Consider the following 21,863-nt stretch of genomic DNA (forward strand, 5'->3'; position numbering starts at 1 on the left):
ACACCAGCCAGCACCAGATACATTGTTCATGTCTTGCTCTGAACAGGGGGAGGTCCTACATCTTTTCACATGAGATTTTCCTCAATGGAATGTCTTTATTGACTGTGGAAATAAAATGATGTCCAATCCATCAACATGTGATTATATTTTATTAGAAAAGAGGACTCCATGTTCCCCTGTGCCAGGCAGGCATTCCTCTGCAGGGAGTTGACTGGTGCTCTCCTGGAACCAAACATCTGTGCTTCTCACAGCTCCGTTTCATTACCCCACGAAACACTAAACCCAGAAAATCAGCTTAAACACACTCAGGCATTTATTTTGAAAATCCCCACTGCAAAAACTCAGGAGGTTTGACTGTGCCTAGAGTGTGAAACTGAACACTTGGGAAGTGTTTAACAAATGCTGCCAGAAAGAACAACACACATCTCAGGTCGGGAGAGATTCAGATACATTCCTAATGCAAACTCAGATCTATGGGATTTTCTCAGTGTCCTACAACACTCACTGTGTTTAGCAAGAAATGTATCCTTCACTATTTCATCACCGGCCTGTTTTGTACTGTATGCAAGTCCAAAACATTCTGCTGACACTGCAAATTAAATATGAAACATGAACTGTATAATTTAATCACATTTCCAAGAGAATGATGTTCGGTAAAATACAGAAAACATCTTTGTCCATCTGATACCTTTAGTTTTCTTTGCTCCAAAATAGAGCCAGACTGGTAGTGGAAAGGCTGTTATTAACATCACATATATACATACAGATATGTCAGTATCAACAGGTATGTCAACCAATATCAATTAAGAAATAACCGTACATAAATGGCTTTAATAGTGTCGTAAATAGAGTCATTGTCATTTCATATCTCCACCAGTGAGCCCTTATAAGACTGTATTTACCTCCTCTGTAATGCAGTACATGTTGTGGTCACAATTCTTTAGTAAAATGTAATTTATTCTAAAACATAAAGATTTCATGTGTTTATGGTAAACCTCTATTTGACATGGATATGATATTCAGCGTATGGTAGTTATTGGCCTTAATTATTGGTATTGGTAGCTCTCTACTCCAAGTGTTAGCAACCATAGCCACAAAGCAAAATAATCTAAAGGGCCTTTTGAGTGTTAAATAGGGAATCCATAATGGGTTAATTTCAACAACACACAATACAAAAGATCAAATGTAATGTTTTTAGCTCATGCTTAGAGTCAGTGTCTTTCAGTCCAATTTACTTATCAGGAAGCAAATTCAAACCAATAAGTTAGTAACAGCAACATACTGTATTAGCATTGAAATTATTTTTAAAAAATGAACAAATTAATGGTAAAAAAATAAATTAATAAAAGCTGAATTTACTGCCAAGTTCCCTACAATAAAATCAGTTTAATAATGAAAAGCCAGTTGTTTAAGATTACATCAGACTATTTTTATAAAGGGAAGCCTTACTTTAAACGTGTTGACGAGGACAGTACCCTGGACAGCTCCTGCATCCCTGGCGGTCCCAAGATCAGCACCTTAGACAGAAGCTTAGTAACATTTTGATTCAGTATATTAAGAATCATCTACCTGAACTGCATGGGGACGACTGTGAGTGTGAGCGTGGCCTCATTGCATCCCATCACCTCTACCATTGCTGGTTTAATTAAGTTTGACTCAGTTCTGTCGACCAATTGATGCTATGCTTTTGTCAGCCCTTGGATGCGAATGAGAGACTGTGATATTTAGTAAGAGAAGCCACGTGCTCGTTAGTTCAGTAATCTCTCTGAGTCTGTCTTTCCTGAGGAAGATTGCTTTTTTTCTCTTCTGATAATTTCATAAAAAGTCACTCCAGCTCCCTCTTCCATGAAACTCTAGATTATGTATTCAGCAGTTATGGGCGAGCAGAGGCCGTGGGAGGTGTTGACCATGATGCAAAAGTCACAGAACTAAGGAGAATGACTTTGGGTCATAATGAGAAAATTACTTTATTAGTCCAACTTTTCACCCACAAGGTTATTATGAACTATTCTTAGGTCTGGACTGGCCATTGAGATCCTATAGTCTGGCCAGCAGACTGGCCTGGAGTGTCAGGCCTGTGTTACAATACAAACTTTAGGTAAATTCAGCCTCTTGCAACTGTAGCCACAACACAACTTTTGCTTTAAACTTGGTACTATGAGCTGTGCCTCTTGAAACGATTAGACACATGCAGTGCGGAAAAAAACGGGAAGCTCAGGAAAGATAGAGAGCAAGAGAAAAAGATGGAGCCAAGAGGCAGGACGAACGCCCGAGAGGAAACTTTAGATACACTACCAGTCAAAAGTTTGGACACATTTTCTCATACAAGTGAATGGGAAAGTGTGTCCAAACTTTGGACTGGTAGTGTATATTCACGAATAAGGATTCAATACTAAAAAAATGGCATCGAGACTTAAAAAACAAAAGACGTGTGACCACGTAAAAATATTGAAAATAAAGACCTTTATACTGTTTTTCTGTCAGGTGGATATACACTCTGCTGCTCAGAGGCTGTCGAAGTGGTAGGTCCAAAACTATTCTTCCAAACTTGCACAAAATGTAAATATATGAAAAGTTCCCTTGTAGTAAACTATCTAATTATATGAAAACAGTTTGTGTGTATTATTAAAACTTAAAAGATGCAACATATCTATAAGATAAAGATATATTATGGTACATGTGGGCAGTGAATGTGTGGAGAGTGGCCTGTCTGATATCTGATTCTCTGCCTGAATTATTAACCCAGTCCTGTCCTTCCATTTGATTAAGTTGTTACATTGTTAATTTATGTGATGGGTATATATCTGGGTAATTGTGAAAATCAATAAGCTACCTCTTTTGTAATCGATGACAGACACAGGCTGTGACACACTGATGAAGATGAACTGTCTCTGACAGAACTGGTTGTCTAAAACTTCCATTTATTTCATTGTACAGTAGTATTTCACAAATATTTACAAAATAATGTACACATTACCACTGACGTCTTCAAAGTTCAGTTGGAAAAATCTTAACGGCACATTGTAGAAAAGCATTTATAAATCCAGAATCTGAGAGTATGACTTAGAAAAGTACCACAAAGGTTTCCACAACAAATTGTCCCTGTAACAAAAAAGTCTCTTGGATGGTTTCAGAGTTCTCGTCTCCTGAAGCTGCATTTAATCCAGTGTGCCTACAGAGAAAATGAAGAATTAGGGGAATAAACAGGCATGAAAGACCTTAAAAACACAAGAGTTTCTTCATGTCCAGGCAAAGCTTACCTTCAAGAAATGCAAATTCATCTATGGCCTCTATTGCATTATCTGTAGAGGCAAAAGAAAAGATAAGGGAGTTTCAAAAGTCAAGACTGGCTGTTAATGAAATGGGATATGTTAAACACTGCTACTGCATTATTTTCTCTATAAAAATCAGCACTATATGAATTCTAGTGAGTATGTGCAGTCTACAGTCATATTTTCAGTTCTTCAACTGAACAACATTGTAAAAAATTTTGATTCTGTAATATTTGCAATCAGCAGATGCTCAGATTTCTTTTACAGCACTTACCCAGGTCTTTCCTTTGTAAGGTTTTCCTCTTCCCTTGCTGGGCGTACACCATGGCATCTTTGGCAATCATCTCAACAAACAGCTCCTAGGAGAAAGACAGGCATTTTTATTTGTTTAAAATATACAGCTAGGGACTGACAGTTTTTTTCTTTCCATGAATATGATTATGGACCTGAGCCTAAATGAATTCAAGGGAAATTGGCCTTTTTTTCGTCTCCAACATGGTTTGTGTCTAATTAAGAAAAGCCAACAAAATGTGCTTGTTTCACCAAGTATTTCATATTTTAATGTTCATTAGGCTTCTTATGTTACTTATTTACTTATTTAAAACAATTGGAACTTCCACCTACTGCTTGCATCAAGCAGAGAGAGTTCATTTAACATATATTTTTTACACAAAAAATGATTTATGCAGCCCTTAACCCTTGCACTCTTTCCTGGCACATTTTCTATGCATATATGTATGCAGAGCATTGATTAGCCTATATGATTATATACTATATAAACAAGATATTAACTTGTATAATTGGAGGACAAACCTGTTAAAGTGCAGGGATGGCAAGGTTACAGAGAACTTAAATGGTTGCAGGTGAAGTGCGTATCTTTAGAGGTTTGAGCACGAGCTGGTGGAGTTTCTACTAAACTTTACTGAACGTATCGATCATATCTTGCATCAGATTGTAGATCAATATTAAGTTATTGACATGCTTGCTCTCAAATCGTAAGAGTATTGTGAAAGCATAGGCAGTAAGCATTCTGGGTTGCTGCTGGCTATCCTCCAGGGTTTGTTTTTTTACCGTGGCTTTGGCGATGATGAACACAGACTCCTGGCTGGCGAGTGACACGTCTGGGTCGGTCTTCATGAGCGCCTTGATGCGGGCCAGCGGGAGTTTAGACAGTCGGGTGTGGGTCACGGCGGCGGCGGCGGCGGCGGCGGGGCCTGTCTGCTGCTGGCTGCTCTCCTCCTCGGCCTCGGCCCCGCGGCTCTCCTCCTCACTCCCACACCGGTCAGGGTCGTGCTCCGTGGGGGTGACAGGTGTAGCCACTGTTGCTGCCATTCTCCGTTTTTACACAAACGTTATATTAAAAAAACACACACAGAGAAGTCACTGACGTTTTCTAGCTACATGACACAGACATCAACAACATCACCAACAAGAGCAACGCGGCAGCATGTGCTTCCGGGCTCTCTGTGAGTGGCCTGCGCTGATTCGTCAGACAGACACCCCAATGTCCCGCCTTTTCCTCTCCCGCCAAGATGTATTTGTCGGTGATTGGACAGATGGCAAACTAAGATCTGGCTATTGGCTTGAGCTAAACGCCAATCAAAGGAAATGCTCTCGCATCTGATGATAATGACAGTGGGATTTAGAGATATTAGTAAAGTGAGTTACAGAACAGTAATGTTTTGATTTGTTTGAAAACTACACACCGGAAAAGTAGTATTACCCGATCCTAATTAAAGTGGCAAATTTCATTCACAGAAAATTGGCATAAATAAAAAGCCAACTTTTCTGGCTTTCTTAAATCTTTTGACCACTTGAGGGCAGTGGAAACGAGCTCAACACAGCCGTGTTACCAACTTAAATTTGACATGAAAAAACGTTTTATACATTTAGCAAACGTGTAGCAAAAGACAGATTAAAGTTTCTGGTTATACGAACATGTAAGTAATATTTTCATATTACTTTTTGCTCAGTTAAGGTGTCCACCAACTTCCAATGTAAATATCAGAGCTAATGCTGATGATACATGCTCCATGTTTGTCTTGTTACAAGAACAGTGGGTAACCTTTTTTTCCCCAACCTTTGGGTCGAAATAGGTGCCTACTGTCTTTGAACACCGAGCTTCAGGTGAGAAGTGGGAGTGAAATAAAAACAGAAAAATTCACTGATTTTAAACAATGGGCTGAAAGACGCTAAACTGCTGCCTGGACCTTATAGGATCAGTGACTCTTTATGCAAAGATGGTGTAATTTGAACTATTAAGTATGGATTATAGCAGTTTAAGTGATATTCAACTACATGCTGAAACCTTTCAGGTAAAGTGGAAAATAAGGAAGCAGCATCATGATTTTTTTGTTCTATGTAAAAGCTCCCTAAGTTCAGTGTATAGGTTATATTTTATTGTATGTGTAATGCTTCAACCATTTAGGTCCCTAGCAAATATGTTTTTAGAGTGTGATGAGTTTATGTGTTTACAAAAGGCTTTTACTGTAACAACTGTTTATTTCCCTATTATATTGAATAAAAAAAAATATCCAATAGCCTAAATCATTAAGTGTTAAAACGTTTATGGATAGCTATTAGCTCATTCTTTAAAAGTATGTATGCAGCATTCACATCCCTTTAGCCTGTGCCATTACCCAATGAGCAGTCCACTAATACTCTGGGTTAATTGGATTATGATGAGTTCTCACAAGCCCTCAAAGTCTCCATTCACATGTTCAGTCAGAGCCTGGTGGTACAGCCTGACGGAGAGACATGAAGGATCCACACCTCTCAGGTAAATCTATTTACTCTCTAATATTTCTGTCTCTGCAGAATTGTAGGAAAGTTTGCGGCAGTAGTTTAATGTTTAAAATGTTGTTATCACACTCCTATAAGACTCTTAATGTGAGTGTATGAGATAATACATATCTATTTTAATTGGTAAATTCCTTTACTTGCTGTATAGACCAGGTAAAGGTCATCACAAAAATAACAGGGGTTTGAGGTCATGAATGGACCCTTTTGCTTGTGTTTGTCCTCCATCTTGTCATGTCAGTTAGTGAGATGCTTTATTGTAGACCTTCGATTAATGTGTTACTGCGGTTAATATTTGCAGACTTTGGGGCTTAATAAAAAGTATAAAACCCATATTTGAATCAAATTACTGTTTACCAATATTTAGGATAAAATTAAGCATAAATATACAAGCCATAGGTACAACCTTGCAACCCCAAGCTTGTGCCTATTCATGGCTTTAAACTCATCTGTAAAGCATTGGTAGAGATTTATTAGCAATCAATAAAGCCAGTATAGTTACTTCCTGTAAGCCCCTTACAAAAAGTGGCATATTAGCCTTGCTATCGATAGCATGTTTAAATAGCAAAATGGTTGTGTTTCGCTAAACATACATTTATATCTAGACTTAAATTACCTTAATAAGATTGTTTAATTGGCAGTCAATGTTATTTACATATGTAAATGTAACATGTAAACATACATAAGTTTTTAATTATATTAAGTCTATTTTTATCCATTTCAAATTGGCTGGACTGACTAATCCAGTGTCTAAAAGAAGCAAGTAATCCTGAAACTCTGAGGGTTGAACCTACTGTACCACGGCTACATTTAGCCCACAGTGACCAGGACAAGACACGGTGTTACAGTATTACACATTGGATTTGTAAAAGTTTACTATCAGTTATCATTATTATTAAACATTGGCTGCTTTAGTTCACCCATTCACAAGTTCTTCACATGTGCTCTAGAGGTTATTTGTGCTATTTATGACACTCACAGAGTCCAAACTCAGGCGGATAAACCATCTGACCTCTGACCCTTAAGCTCATTTTGTTTTGTTTAATGTTAAAACCATCAAAATACTCCTTTGTTGGGAAAAATGAAAACCTTGGCCAGTTTAGAAAGAAATGTGCTGATACCTGAGAACTGTGTCCAAAGAACAAGAATGGTATTCCCAGAAGAGAGGAAAACAGGAAAGGTCCACACATCCTGCTTTTGTCCATCATTAAAAATGAAAACATGGATGTTGAATTGATTGAACACGCTCCAAAAATAAATATTTATGTGGCTCGTTCTGCAAAGCAGATAAGGACAATACAAAGGTGTCAGGAAGGGAAAAAAATAAGATAAGATAATCCTTTATTCATCCTGCAACGGGGGAATTTACAAGCACGCAGGCACGAGAGCTCTCTTCGGTTTGATATCAGTTCATTTAAACTGTATTTCTCAAACACAGGTATGTGAAATAAGGTAGACTTACCTAAAATCTACACAGTAATTTGTTACATCAACAACTTATAAATAGACACAAACTAAGTTGTTGTTGTAAACGAGGCCAGACGATCTCCCAGATTTAAACAAAGTCAGTTAAATTGGAGGTTAATCTCATTATCAGTGATCCAAACATAGTCTGCTACTCTACTTATAGACATTGACCTCTCTGATACAAAACTGACTTGAGATCCCTCCAACATTTCCTCGAACTCATGTAACACGTCCAGTCGACAGCTGAACAAACAGTACAGTTAGCCTCATAATAATGCTGTTTGTAATGAGCAGGGACCACATTCTATTCCCCTCTATTTTTTGAGGCCTCCAAAAAGAAACATAAGTCTGCACTGCTTTCATATTCATTTATCTTCTTTCTCTTATTTCTTTCAGGTCTCAAAACACGACTATGGCCAAAACAGAAAGCGAACAAAAAGTCCAAAGAAGAAGCTAAGAAGATGGAAAAGTCAGCCAATCCCCCGGCCCCGGCCCCTACACGTGCCGTCCCACAGCTGACTGAAGCGGAGAGAATGAGGCTGTCGCCGTTTGAGAGGGTCGTCTACGACATGACCCACAACGAGAAGATCGTCAACGACCTGATGCTGGGGCGAAGAGTTAGTTTCTACGAGCTGCGAGGAGAGATCGGGCAGGGAAATTTCTCGACGGTCAGGCTGGGCATCCACGCCTTAACGAAAGGTCAGGAATTATGGGATGTTTCTGTGGTTCCGTCACGTTTTTTCTTTGGCATCCAGTTGATTTACCTCTCAACTATACATGGATTGAAGGCATAGAGATATGTCCGACTATTTTAAGCTACCTTTTCTGTTAAAAAAATGCACATTCCCTTCAGTCCAGTCTAGGCCGCCTGTCTTTTCTCTTATGTATACAGTTTTACTTTATTCACTTTTGTGAATATTCAGTGGACTGATCTCCCGAATAAGCTGTTCTGATCACACCTGATCCCTACCAGACCCCTGCAGAGCATTTGTTTCCACTTGTGTATGTGTGTGTGCATGTTGGACTGTTGGGGTCCTTGATTCTTAGCCACATTTTTGTCGTACCTTAAAATAAAGCTGCAACAATCCTCCAATTAAATACGATTCAAAAAATACATTCCTGCAGCCATCTACTCATGTGCACCTACCAAAAGCATCCATCGCCCTATTTTCTCATGTGTTTAAGTCTCTTAAGTATGTTTTCTGTCTTTATTTTGACCTTTCACCTTATTACACCCTATCTAAATCCATCCATTGACATTAAAGCTTCATGTCTTCCTCTACTACAGAAAGAGTCGCTATCAAAGTCGTGGATAAGCTGCGTCCGGATAACAAGAAGCAGCCGATTACCTCCTCAGAAATCGGCTGCATGGAGAAGCTGTGCCACCCCAACATAGTGCGACTGTACGAGGTGTTCGAGACCAGCAGGAGGCTGTACCTGGTGATGGAGTACGGCAGCGGGGGAGACCTGTTCTCTCGAATTGCCACCAGGGGGAGACTCAACGACCTGGAGACCAAGCTGGTCTTTGCTCAAGTCGTAGCTGCTGTGCAGCACATGGTGAGCTGCAGCGTCACACTCAGTCACAGCACAGCAAAAGCTGAGTGTCAGATAAAGTTTCGTTCTTATCTGTACATGCTTTCCCTCATATGCATTAGTAGAGAGTTGACAGGAAATGAGGTGTAATGGCATGCAATGTAGTTTCCCAAGGCCATCAGAATACCTTATGATTGAATATGAAAGTAGAAAATATGAGGGTCTTTTGACCTTCCTCAAACTTTCACTTTTATTTAGAAATACTTGATAACATTGGCCAGAAAGGCTGGAACCCACTGGTTTATTCTTAAACATATATATATAACACTTAATAAGTGTACAATATGTTTGTATAAAATCTTACTTGAAAAGGATATAGTACCTATAACTGTTAGATAAATGCATATGAGGTAAAAGCTAAAAAACATTCCTCAGAAGTTGTGAAGTGAAAGAATAAGACTGATTACAAATGCTTAAAACTACTACTTTGTTCTACCACTGATAATAACAAAATCTAAGTATATTGATAGAGTGTTTTTTTCTGTCATATTTCAGCATGAAAACAACATCGTCCACAGAGACCTAAAGGCGGAGAACATCTTCTACACCACCAGCTACTGCATCAAGGTCGGAGACTTCGGCTTCAGCAAAGAGTGCGACCCCAACGAGCTCCTCACCAGCTTCTGTGGCTCGCCGCCGTACGCAGCTCCTGAGCTGTTTAAGGACAAAGGTTTCGTTGGATACCATTCGGACACCTGGGCTTTAGGTATCCTCTTGTACTTCATGGTGACGGCCACTATGCCCTTTTTTGGGGACACCCTGAGCCGGCTGAAGCGCTGCATCCTTCAGGGGGCCTACAGCATCCCTGCTTATGTGCCTGACCCCTGCCAGCTGGTCATTAAAGGCATGCTGCGGCCTGTGCCCGCTGATCGCCCCTCTCTCACACAGATTACAAGCAGTGCTTGGCTGCAAGGGATCGAGTACCCTCGGCCGCACGTCTCCCTGCCCCTCTCCCCGGCCCACTTTGCTCACGCTGACCAGACTCTGTGTGTGGAGGAGCAGGAGGTGAAGGGTCTGCTGTCAGAGCTGGGTATTATGACAGTCCATTTCCAAAACAACCCCTGCTTAGACTGTCGGAGCCCGCTGACGGGGACTTACCGGATCCTTCTCCACCGCGTCCAGAAGAAGAGGTCGGTGGAGGCTGTGGGTTATTCATCCCTTCACCCCGATGAGTATGGGCGTCCTGGGAGCTGGTCTGTAGCATCTATGGACAAACACACTCCCACGGCTGTCTGTGTTATTCTCTAATGAGAAATAACAGAACTTAATCACATACCCATGTAACTGATTTATCTTATACGCCCACTCAAAGACTTATTATCTTACATGTCGACAAGAACTCATGCTGAGTTGTGCAATGCTGGGCAGACTTGTCCAGGACATGTAGGCTGAGGATTGAGCCGGAACTCCTGCCCCACTTAATAAGTCAATTATAGCTTCAGGACTGGGGCTGCACCGCTCTTAAGTAATTAGCTCTGTTCTGATTACCTCTACAGCCTACCTCCAGCCTAATGATGCGTGACATTCATCAATCACTGCATGGCTCATCTGCATCTTCCAATCCCTCTTAGTCAGTGCAAATATCTACTGAAATAATCCACAGGTAATCCCAACAGAGACGCTAAGAGCATGCGTGGTCCAAGGGGCAAGGGGAAAGATATGTCCTGGGAGAAAATGAAACGACAGAAGAATGTAGAAACAGTGAGAGGCTGTGATCTCAGAAGATGTGAACTCTAAAATGCCTTAATTTAATAAACATTTGTTACATTTTTTATAAATTTGATGCATAGTTTTTGAGCACAGTCATTTTGTTCATATCTATGTTCATTGTTGTGTTTGCTCTTGTGTCTTTAAGGCAATTCTTTGGTGAATTTAACCTGAACACTAAGACCAAATATGTGTAAAAGAATAAAGATATTTCCAGAGAATTATTTCTTCTCTCTCCTTTTGTTTTACGGCGAGGGGCCCACTGTCACACGTGCGTTTTATTGCCTTTTCCTGCAGCCTGCAGAACTCCCGCCAAGGTTTGATTGTTTACACAGATATTTCCTCTGGGATGTTAGATGATTTCTTGCTTCCTTGTAAGCCTGGATATTTGGACTCTTTGCTTTACTTACCGAAATTAATTCTGGCTGCATCTCAAGACCTTTCAGTAAAAGAGCTGATGATGAAATGTGATGCACTTTTCTGGTGTGAAATCCATGGATTTCACACCAGAAAAGTGCATCACATTTTCACATTTTCAAACATGGATTTGGGGCTGGTAGCTGGAGAGGTGCGAGGTGTCCTTGAGCAAGGCACCAAATCTCCAACTGCCCCCTCACTCTGACATCTCTCCATTAATGCATGTCCATAGGGTCCTTGCCGTGCATGTGTGTATTTCGGGCCTGTAGCATGTTTGTATTAACAGAATGAAAAAATTGAATTTCCCCTCAGGGATTAATAAAGTATCTCAACGAAGAGAAAAAAAGGCTCTGTGAGGCAGTTTATCACCAATTCTGCGAGTGTCTGCACACCTGCAGTGTTTCTGATAAATGACTGGCACCATGATGAGCTCCATTCTGCGGTACACGTGCACATGTTCCTACAGGATCATGTACAGAGTGCGTGGGCAGGAGATTATAAGGGCCCCTATTAGCGCCAAGAAGGAGTCTTGACTTGCTGTTTACGTAAGAATCCTGTTCTTGCTCAATATCCCTGTGAAAATGCCTTTTATTATTTCCACTTGAGGAGTATTGTAACTGCGGGATCATCCTTTTAACTGCTAGAAGATGCTTTGAATTGTGTTAATTATGAGAGATTAGTCATCCTGCAGTTATGCAAGGGAGTGGATGCACATGTTGATGTGGCACATCTAGGGAAAGTAAGTGTATAATCACTGTGGGGTGATCAGAGGAGGACAATGATGAATGAATGAGGTCATTAAAACACTGTAATCCACTCTGAAATCTATAAAGCTGATTTTTAATCTGTTTAACCGAAGAAAAACTCACAAAAGCAGCAAAGATAATAAAACCAATCCTGTTCTCATATTTCCTTTGATCTCTGCAGGATTTAAATGAAGGACTGATGAACAAACTTAAGTTTGACCCATGCAAACAAACACTTTCTCCTCTGCTCGGCTGCCATGTTTATATACAGTGTGTTTTCTCTTTAACCTCTGGGATAATCACCAGGAGTCAAGATGTTAGCCCCAAAAAGCAATTCAGCGTTTGTTTGTAATTACATTTGGCAGTGAGAGAGCAGCCCTGAGCGCTGGATGACAATCCTAATCAGTTCATAAAAACACACTTGAGATGGTTGCGAAAGAGAAAACTTGGCCTAATATGGAGTCTGTCCTGAATGAGAGGACAGCGGGTGAGAGAAAGTTGCAAGCGTAAAGAGGGAAAAGTAGTCTCTTATGATAGATGACATATGTAATTTCATTGTAATCACTTCCCTTTTACATACTTGAATCTGAGCATCAGCTGATAAATGATGCTGCAATATGCGTCACCAAAAATATGTTGATTTAAACCCTGCTAACTTTGCTCCTTTATTTACACTCATCAATGCATGACCTGCTGCTTTATTCACTGTTTGCCATCAGCTGCTTATGATGTTAAAAGCGCGATGTTCCAGAGAGAGGCATAAGCCGTAGCATAAATATTTTCAAATGGGGCACAACTGAGGCGAGACCTAACATGTCCATATGATTAACTGTCACTTTTACTGAAGTATTTTTTCAGTTACATAATCTTTTTACTAAGTGAGCCAGAGGTGAGAGGGAGAGGAACACACTGAGGCCTTCAGCCTATGGCAGTTTATCATGTTTTCCTCATTAGGTGGGTCATTATTTCACGCTGATGATTTGAACCTGATTAGTGCTTTGTCGATGCTTCACGGTGCGGAAAACAAGGACAACTGTACCTCTGCTCTTAACAACCGTCAACACTCGAACTTCATGTTTTGCTATCAGTGCCTAGTTCTTGTTCGGCCCCATTTCCCCGAATTTTGATAGGGATTACTCCCACGCTCGGGTATGTAAATGAATCCGAACCCACTTTAGAAAATGAAAGTAGCAGCCTGCCCAACAAAACAACCACTCACTGATGGGAACCGACACTGGAAAACATAAACTGTGAAATACGGTACATTTCAAATAAGGAATTTCGTATCTTGTCAGTGCGTTTCAGTATAAAAGCATATGTTGCATATCGAATAGGTTAAGTTTCGGAATGATCCGATGGGCACAGCGAGCAGTCTGCAGACTCTTTGTCCTTTCATTGCACTGTGTTATTAGAGACGAAAATGAATCAGTGAACCCGTGATTGTGAAATATTTGTTGCTTAATAATGACCCTCAAGGAATAAAAGAATACAACACATAAAACCCCCGTGACGTCTGAATGTGCTGTTGACACACACTATTTTCCCATAATGCAGTGCACAAAGGAAAGCGAAGCGCTTCCCACAGCTACAGAACATCTGAATTAATTGCAGATGGACGATAATCAGCTCCAGTAATTAACAATCAGTATTACATGTTTGGAGAAATATTTTGTTGTAGTTGTTTGTAATAAAGTTAATTCAGCAGCTGCCTCAGAGTTACAGTTTTTACAGATGTGCACCGGCCAAGTCTTATGACATTTCCTGTGAGCACAAACTGTTGAGCATGTTGGTTTTGTTTTGTACTAAATGCCAAAACATCTTATTAAATAATATGATTTGTTGCCTTTAATAGTTTACAAGAAATAGACAATTAACTGATAACAAGCAACAAAGGTCCTGACTCAGAGACACGCTGGTTCGGCGCATGTCTTTGCCTGGAGTAGATCCCCTGAACTCATTGATAACATCTGAACACATTTCACAATCAGTCCCTCCTGTTCCAGGAAATCACAGACATCTTGGATGAGGGATGAACATTTTCAAGAGCTAACCACAAGCTCAGCTTCCATTAATCTTGAGATTAAGCTGGATGTGGAGGGATAACTGGGACCCTACAACCCCCGGGGTCACTGGTGTCAGCTTCTTTTGAGTAATATGATTAATCACTCATCGCAGTTCATTTGTAAATACTCTTAAAATATTAAATAATGTGACTACAAAGTGTGTGTGGTCAAAAAAGGTTAATAATATTATGTCACATTTTTTGTTGCCTGTTTTAAGACGGCAGTCAGATGCACATTTGTACGTTGAAAAAATGGTTTTGCTGGCTGTAATCTTTCTTCTTCATATTGACTCTGAAGTGATCCCTTCCTGAAAAAATCCAACTTTAGCTGTCCGGTTTTATCAAATCAAGTGGATATTTTCCACGGCCATATTATTTTAGCTCATCATTTCCTTTTTTGGTCACTAACCCTTCAGTGAAAGGAAACACTGGTGAAACACAAACGAGGAATGTTGTACGAGAAAGACAGTGACTCATCTTACTTCATTTAAACCTTTAAAGCCATCCATCCATTCATTATCTATACCGCTTATCCTGATCAGGGTTGCGGGGGAATGCTGGAGCTGATCTCAGCTGTCATTGGGCGAGAGGCATGGTACACCCTGGACTCATCAGCAGTCAATCACAGGGCTGACACACACAGAGACAGACATACTTTCACAATCACATCACACTTACGGACAATTAACAGTCACCAATTAACCTGACGAGAATATCTTTGGACTGTGGGAGGAAGCCGGAGTACCCGGAGGGAACCCACACATGTACAGGGAGAACATGCAAACTCCATGCAGAAAGGCTGCCCGCGTCCGAACCTCGATTCAAACTTAGATCAACTTACATTGCAAGCACATTATAAGGATCACTTCAAAGCCAGTATGAACGGGGGAATGATGACAGCTAGCAAAACCTGACAGGAGACAGATAAGACACGCTTACGCCCTGTTCCCATTGGTCAAAAAACCCGCTTACACCCGGCTTTTTTGCTTAGTGAAAAGGCTCCACTCCACTACTGCTACTCCACCTGCAACTGGAAAAGAGACAATCAGCATCTATGAGCTGCAGTGGCGACCCCAGGATTTTTTCATAAGGGTGGCCGGCGATGGCCACAGAAAATCTTGAGGTGGCACACCAAAAACAAAAGTTACACACGTTAAAAAGCACCATGTTGCCAAAGCTGGCTATGCATTTTTTCATTTTCTTTCACACAAACTATAATGAAGAGCACAAGACAAGTTAGGATTTGAATGAAATGTACATTATATTGTACAATATTGTTCAGATTATTCAGACTTTCCACAAACATATGTACGGTGGCCCTGAGAGCTCAACGCACAGCAACTTAAGAAAACACATGCAAATACACAAAACACATTTGCAGCGTTTTTCTATTTGCAGCGTTTTTGTATTTGCTGCTCTTTTTCTTTTTTCTTTTTTCTTTCTTTTTTCTTTTTAGATGTTTTCTCAATTTGCTTGTGATTAGTGAATTTGCATGTGTTTTCTTAAGTTGCTGTGCGTTGAGCTCTCAGGGCCACCGTACATATGGAGTATTCAGCCAGTGGGGAGAAGTAGACAGCTAGGTGGGTCTGGGGGCATGCTCCCCCAGACAAAAAATGTAACCGTAAAAGCCCAAATTTGTTGGCCTCTGGCACATTTTAACCTCTTGTGTGTTTTAGCACTCTGTGCCCACCCAGTCTGTAAACAGCTGTTAGGTTTGGTACAAAATAATTCCTATGCAAACGCTGTTTAATTAATTAACTTAAAATGATCAACAGCCTGCTTACTGTGTTCACGTTTGGATCTTTAAATGACAACATATAGAAAAAGATAACTGTCCTGTTGCTATGAGCTGTCACATGCTCAGACTCTCTTCTTTCTTCTGTGTCAGAGGTTTGTGAGCTGCTGTAACAACCGTCCCTGCCGTCTCTCCCAATATAAGTTCACTGTATGCGTTTGTCACGTGAAGCGTTCCTGTACTCACATCGCACTCAGTGAATTAAACGTCCTCGTATTCCAGCTGACAACAATTCAGTCATAATAATCATCCCCTTATGAGTTTGACGCAGACTGATCATCACTTCCCAGAGTAAGATCATGAGGTATACAATTAGCAAAAATGACAAACACTATCTGTGTTGCATCTGTACAGATTGCTCCACTGTAGAAGCATAATGTTGGCTTTATAATCAACACTGACTGACTGTGGTCTGACCAGGCCTCATTGGACTGGATGGATGAAAATATTAACAAGATTTCACACCAACATTATCTTCAAGCCTTTGAAAACGTGTTAAAGTGTTGACAGATGGCTTATGTTGCCACTTATTGTCTCAAACTGACTCCAAATTAAAACAGATAAGCCCGCTTTGTTTCATGTATATTAGGTGAAAATGTCAGCAGGGTGGATGGTGGCACCTCCCCAAGCCGGCGGCTGTGGCTCAGTGGTAGCTGGTCGTCTCTCAATAGGAAGGTCGGTGGTTCAATCTCTGACAGCTACAGTCACATGTCAAAGTGTCCTCGGGCATAACAGAACCTTGAATTGCTCCCAAAAGCATAGCCATTGTGTCACTTAGGCCTTTGCCATCAGTGTGTGAATGTGACAGACCTGATTCACCTGGTTCATGAAAGACTCTTAAAGCACTCTGCTTTGTTTTGCTTCTTTATTTACAACAGAAAGACACAAAGAACAAATACAATGCTGATACAAAAATATGGAAATCTATTGTATAAAAAAAAGACACTCTCATCTTATCCCTAAAGTGGTTTTTACATCACACACACACTTACACACATGCGCACAAACACACAGTCTGGAAATACATTTCAAAGCTGCCAAGTTGTGACTCATTCCTAGCAGGCTCTACGTATCAGAGCGGCAAACAGTAAAACAGCTATGGCTCATATAAGTGGGTTTTTGCTACACTGGCTATAACATTGTGAATATGCTATGTTTGTATAAAAGTGAAGTGTGTACATTTACATTTCTCTGTCAGAGGCAGGAAAAGAAACAGACGTGCTGAAACATAATCCATACGGGTGGAGGTGATGGATGATGGCTGACAGAGGGGTGAAAGAGCCTCTCTCTCCTCTCTCTCATTCCTCTCTCGTTTCCCTCGTTTAGGGGTCTACAAGGAGAAGAGTTCATGATGAAAAATGTAGTTACTGAATGTCACCGCGCTTCAGTGTAACTTCACTTTTACTGCTTTAACGTACCTAATTCTGTGCCTTCATTCTCAACTCCACAACTTTACGCAGAGCCTGGACCCAATTCATTTGCGGATTGGCACAAATAGTCCTCTGCTTGGTTTGTGAAGCCTTCTTCTTCAACAGGAACCTGCACATATCGATATCGTTACACAAGCTTTTACAAACAATCAAAGACATTAGTGTGCACGTTGTGAAATGAGCCTGGATCAGAGAGTTTGTTTGTTGCTTTTTCCATCAGCTTTGCCAATTTAGTCATTACAGTAGAAAGTTTCAACAATGCAGGGACACAAAAGGCCTGATATGAGGACGGATATGAGATTTGTTACTCACACAATGGCTTTGAGATTGCAGTCTCCGTCTGTTTCCTGCATCCTGAAACTTTCGATGTTTCTCTTCGCTCTGGGTCTTAGAGAGGTGACGTAGCCTAGGCAGCAGTTGCCATATGAGCCTGAAGAGAGAGATACACGAGGGAGAGATACAATCATGATTTAATTGTTATACTAAAGTTGGGTTCCAAAGACAAAACAATAAAGCTGGATTTTTATATTCGAGAACTGGCTGACTTCTTATAATGCTTTTTGAATGTGTATTTCTGTGTTTAATGTCATGCAAATGAAGCTTACAGTGTATAGAGAGTGCACTTTTAAGTCTTGATAATATCAGAGTTTTCAGATTTAAGTCAAAAAGCAAGTTAAGTTACAAAAGCTTTACGCTCATCTTCTTTCACAAATAAAATAAAAAGCATCTCAGTGGTCGGGTTTCAATGCGTCAGCAGAGAAACTCCAGTGTCCACAGACCAAGATCTGTGCTGGATATGGCTGCTGGGAAATGTTCCTTTTTACAATAAGCATTAAAATCATCGTAATTAAATCTGTCACGGGGCAAAAACAAAGCTGTCTATAATAGCATTCCTAGACGGATTACATTGTTGTATGAGGTGTTGTGGTTAAATGGTTTTGACTAGTATAAGTCACCTAATTGAAACAAGATTCAGCAAAAACACAAGAGGAATGTGGATTGTGAAATACAACTGCAGCCACAGTTTAACCACATGTGATCAAAGTCAGACTCTGTTTGGTCTGCAGATCTGAGAAACTAGTCCCAGGTTAAAATAATTTAAACAGTTACCTGAACAATATTGAGCTACTTTAAAAAAACATGTGCACTTTAATTAACGTGGAGTCTAATTTAAAAAAAAGATCTATTACAATGTCATAATCCTGAATAAACTCTGTGGTGTTTCACTTACCCTGTGCGAGACTCAGGCACGTGCAGGTGAGGAGCAGGAGAAAGAAGAGAGCTTGGAACTTCATGGCTGCTGGTGTTGCTGCTGCGTCGCTGCACAGAAACAGATTCAATCAAAGAGCGAAGCAAGCAGAGAAATAAAAGGCTGAGACTCCCACCCCTCTGTGCCTTATAAATGCTGGCCGTCTGTTTTCCATCACACTCTTGTGAAAGACGACCCCTGATGTCCAAGTGTCTAAATCCAGCTGTGTGCAGCTGTTTCGTCTCAAACATAGAGTTTGTGTTAGACGATGACGCCTGCCTCCCTCCCTGCATTTATCCCTGACATCCTGTCAAACTCAACACTTGGACCAGATAACAAAAAGATTGCAAAATCAGTTTTACAAATGCAAGAAACAACGACACAAAGCCATTGTTCCCTAAGCATGCAAGAAAGACGTACCTGCACATTCAGTATTTCACAAGAGGTCCAGAGAGTAAAGCTTCTGTGCTCTGCAGCTCGAGGTGTCTCTGCTCTTATGCCTGAAATCTGCCCTCCCTCCACATCAAATCCATCCGTCACCACACCTCCTTTTTCTGCCAACACTCAATTTGATCACCCAACTAACCCCCAGCCAAGCACAAACACACACACATAACTTACAGATGGTAATACCACCCAAGTGCGTGTGATATAACTGCAACGTGTGGATTTTACCTTTTGTTCCAAAGGATCATAAATTCTTCTGGGGAAAATTAGTTTTTGCGCAACTTTATGGCTGTGTTGGGTCATTTTATTGTCCAATAGTTCTGGTAATAGATAGTTTATTTACCCTGATGACAAATGAACTGCATAACACCTAAAGCAAACAATCATAATAACCTGCCTATAGACACAGAGTACTCCACTACTGACCAGGGAAGACATCACATTCAGAGTATGGCAGCATCGTAAAAGGGGACACTGTAAAAACAATAAGTCATGGTAACTTATAATTTATTGTCAGTTTAACTAGAAGTTAGTGTAAATGTGGTCGCCTCACAGCTACAAGGTCCCTGGTTTGAATCCCGCTCCAGCATTTGCCCGTAGGTGTTCACGTGAACACGTCTGTCCCTTTGTGTTTCAGCCCTGTGATTGACTGGCGGCCTGCTCAGGGTTTCTCGCCCATTGGCTGCTAGCATCAGCTTCAGGCCCCTCTCTACCTTAAACAGGATACGCTACATGGGTAGATGGATAACATGAGGTTAGGTAAACTGGATGTTGTAGGTAGATGAAGTATTTTCAGCTTTAGAAGTCCAGTTCAAACAAATTGAAAGAGTATGTTGACGAAAAAGGTGACCGAATTGTTCGCAAAAGTACGACTTAATTAATATTCCGTTCTTCTATTCCGTTCCTTTTTCGTATTTAACGTTGGCACCAGGAGTAGTAGCAGAAGGATTTGATAGCACAAGGTTTTGATGGGCGGTGATAGCTAGCATGGAGGGGGGTGGCTCTGGGACGCCAGAGCTAACTGTTGGTGTCTTGGGCCTAACTGCCCACTTGATAACCCTGTTGATGTTCCGGCTCTCGCTGCCCGTCCAACAACAAGTTTGAGTTGTGGGAGCCGTTAAAAGCCATGTGGTAGGGTAGGTATCGGCTTAGGGTTGGGGTTACCCCCTTCCCTGACCTTTACCCCCTCTCTCTCCTCTCCTCTCTTCCTCATGAAAATGATTGAGTAGGAGGACATGGAGGGTAGACGCAGCCCCGGACAGGGCACCTCACTCTGGCTTTGCCTTCCCCGTCTTCTTTCTCTCTCACATCTCTCTCTACAAACTCTTCTCTCTATCCTTCTCTCTCTTCATTTTTCTCTTTTGTGTTTAAAACATTGTTGTAGTATCACCATTGTCAGCACCTGGAGTTCTCGTCTGGCGGAGCCTGGGTCTGTTTTAGTTGGCAATGCAGCTTGGGTTGGGGTGGCCACTAAAGGTCATGGGGTAGGTTCATTATAAGTGTTGGGATGAGGGCACAGGGGGAGGGGCTTCGTCACTGAGTGCTTATCCATATCATAAGGGCACAAGTAGCTTGTGTTTAATTCAAATTCAAATCTTACTCTGACTAGAAAAATCAAATTTCAAGTCAGTTTTAAATCTTGTTTTACAGTGTATCATCCTGTTATTGTCTTGTCTTGCTGTGGGGAGGGGGAGTAATGCAGTGCAGACAGCAGTGAATGCATCAATATAAAGAGTAATGAAATGTTACATAATGCTACACTTTATTGATACTGTGTAAAAAATCAACACTTTTACTCACTTCTAATAAATTCCACTCACAAATTGTTTTCTTACTTAACGCCAGTGAAGCAGTCCAGATGTGCTCCACCCTTCCAAAGAAGGTTTATTGTGTTATGTGGTAAGTGATATTACCTCCAATGAACTGGATCAGCGCACCACGGTTATCAACATCTGCATCTAATCCGTCAGCCTTCCCCCGCTTCAAGTTTTATTCCCAAATAAAGCAGAATGTTGAATCCATCACGGAATCGACTTCATGGTCTATTACGCCTATTTGCAGTGTTGTCCATCTTTTCGTGTCTGTGGGAATAAGGCACAAAACATTATCAAGGACAGCTCTCATCCTGGTTTCAAGATGTTTGACCTGTTGACCTCTGGCAGGCGCTACACGTGCATCAAAACAAAAATGTACAGACTTAAGAACAGTTTGTTCCCCAAAGCCATCACCACTCTGAACCAACACACGCACTGTCAATCACTGACACCCTGACACTCACGCACTTCCTCCCAATCTTGTGCAATATTTTCTGAATATGTTTGTTTGTTGTTGTCGTCGTCGGCTGTTTGTTTTTTTTCTGTGCTGCACTTTAAAGGAGTTGCTCTCCTTATCTCGTTGTACATTGTATAATGACAATAAAGTATTCTATTCTATTCTTCTCATTTTTTTTACACCGAGGTGCTGCAAGATGATATTTTATTCTGGAATCACACACATTCAAGAAAAGCTCAGATACAGACATAAACAGAGGGTATAGAACTGCGTTAGGAGGCTCATATACTTTACTGTATGATGGCTGTTGTGTTCATCAGTGTTACTTTTCTCACAGCGTTCTTTGCAAACATGCCGGTTTATTTGTGTTATGGTGGTTGAGCTGGCAGCAGTAGGGGAGTGTGGGGGCGTCTCGGCTCTATAACCTTGAATGACCTTCATCTCACTTTGGGAATTCTTGTAAAACATCCTTTGAAATCAGCTTGAAGTAGAGAAAGACTGGGACATTTTCAAAGAACCACTTAGGAATAAATATTCCCTGAAAGAAACCGCTCTTTTAAATGTTTACTAAACAGAAACCTCTTCTTTCCAAAACCCCCTGTCAGAAA

General features: G+C 40.8%; 3 protein-coding genes across 3 annotated transcripts; 1 reads left to right on the top strand and 2 right to left on the bottom strand.

The window, feature by feature from the left end:
• Positions 1–2,912: 2,912 nt before the first annotated feature.
• On the bottom strand, positions 2,913–4,705 carry pole4 (polymerase (DNA-directed), epsilon 4, accessory subunit). The gene is made up of 4 exons (XM_069680440.1): positions 4,344–4,705; positions 3,547–3,631; positions 3,261–3,302; positions 2,913–3,172 (listed from the first exon to the last, which is right to left on the bottom strand). The coding sequence occupies exons 1-4, from the start codon at positions 4,602–4,604 to the stop codon at positions 3,159–3,161; spliced, it is 402 nt and encodes a 133-aa protein (XP_069536541.1). The 5' UTR covers positions 4,605–4,705; the 3' UTR covers positions 2,913–3,158.
• A 1,324-nt stretch (positions 4,706–6,029) lies between these two features.
• LOC138607802 (serine/threonine-protein kinase NIM1) lies at positions 6,030–10,379 on the top strand. Its single transcript, XM_069680452.1, has 4 exons — positions 6,030–6,051; positions 7,935–8,237; positions 8,827–9,095; positions 9,627–10,379. The coding sequence occupies exons 1-4, from the start codon at positions 6,030–6,032 to the stop codon at positions 10,377–10,379; spliced, it is 1,347 nt and encodes a 448-aa protein (XP_069536553.1).
• Positions 10,380–16,706: 6,327 nt separating this feature from the next.
• Positions 16,707–19,050, bottom strand: ccl25b (chemokine (C-C motif) ligand 25b). The gene is made up of 5 exons (XM_069679922.1): positions 18,958–19,050; positions 18,520–18,608; positions 17,601–17,718; positions 17,277–17,397; positions 16,707–17,188 (listed from the first exon to the last, which is right to left on the bottom strand). Exons 1-4 carry the CDS (start codon positions 18,963–18,965, stop codon positions 17,277–17,279), a joined length of 336 nt encoding a protein of 111 aa, XP_069536023.1. The 5' UTR covers positions 18,966–19,050; the 3' UTR covers positions 16,707–17,188.
• Between the last annotated feature and the right edge of the window lie 2,813 nt (positions 19,051–21,863).

Source organism: Semicossyphus pulcher, unplaced genomic scaffold (assembly GCF_022749685.1).
Source record: "Semicossyphus pulcher isolate SPU_LCO1_2020_fin unplaced genomic scaffold, fSemPul1.0.p SCAF_4, whole genome shotgun sequence".
NCBI classification, from domain to species: Eukaryota; Metazoa; Chordata; class Actinopteri; order Labriformes; family Labridae; genus Semicossyphus; species Semicossyphus pulcher.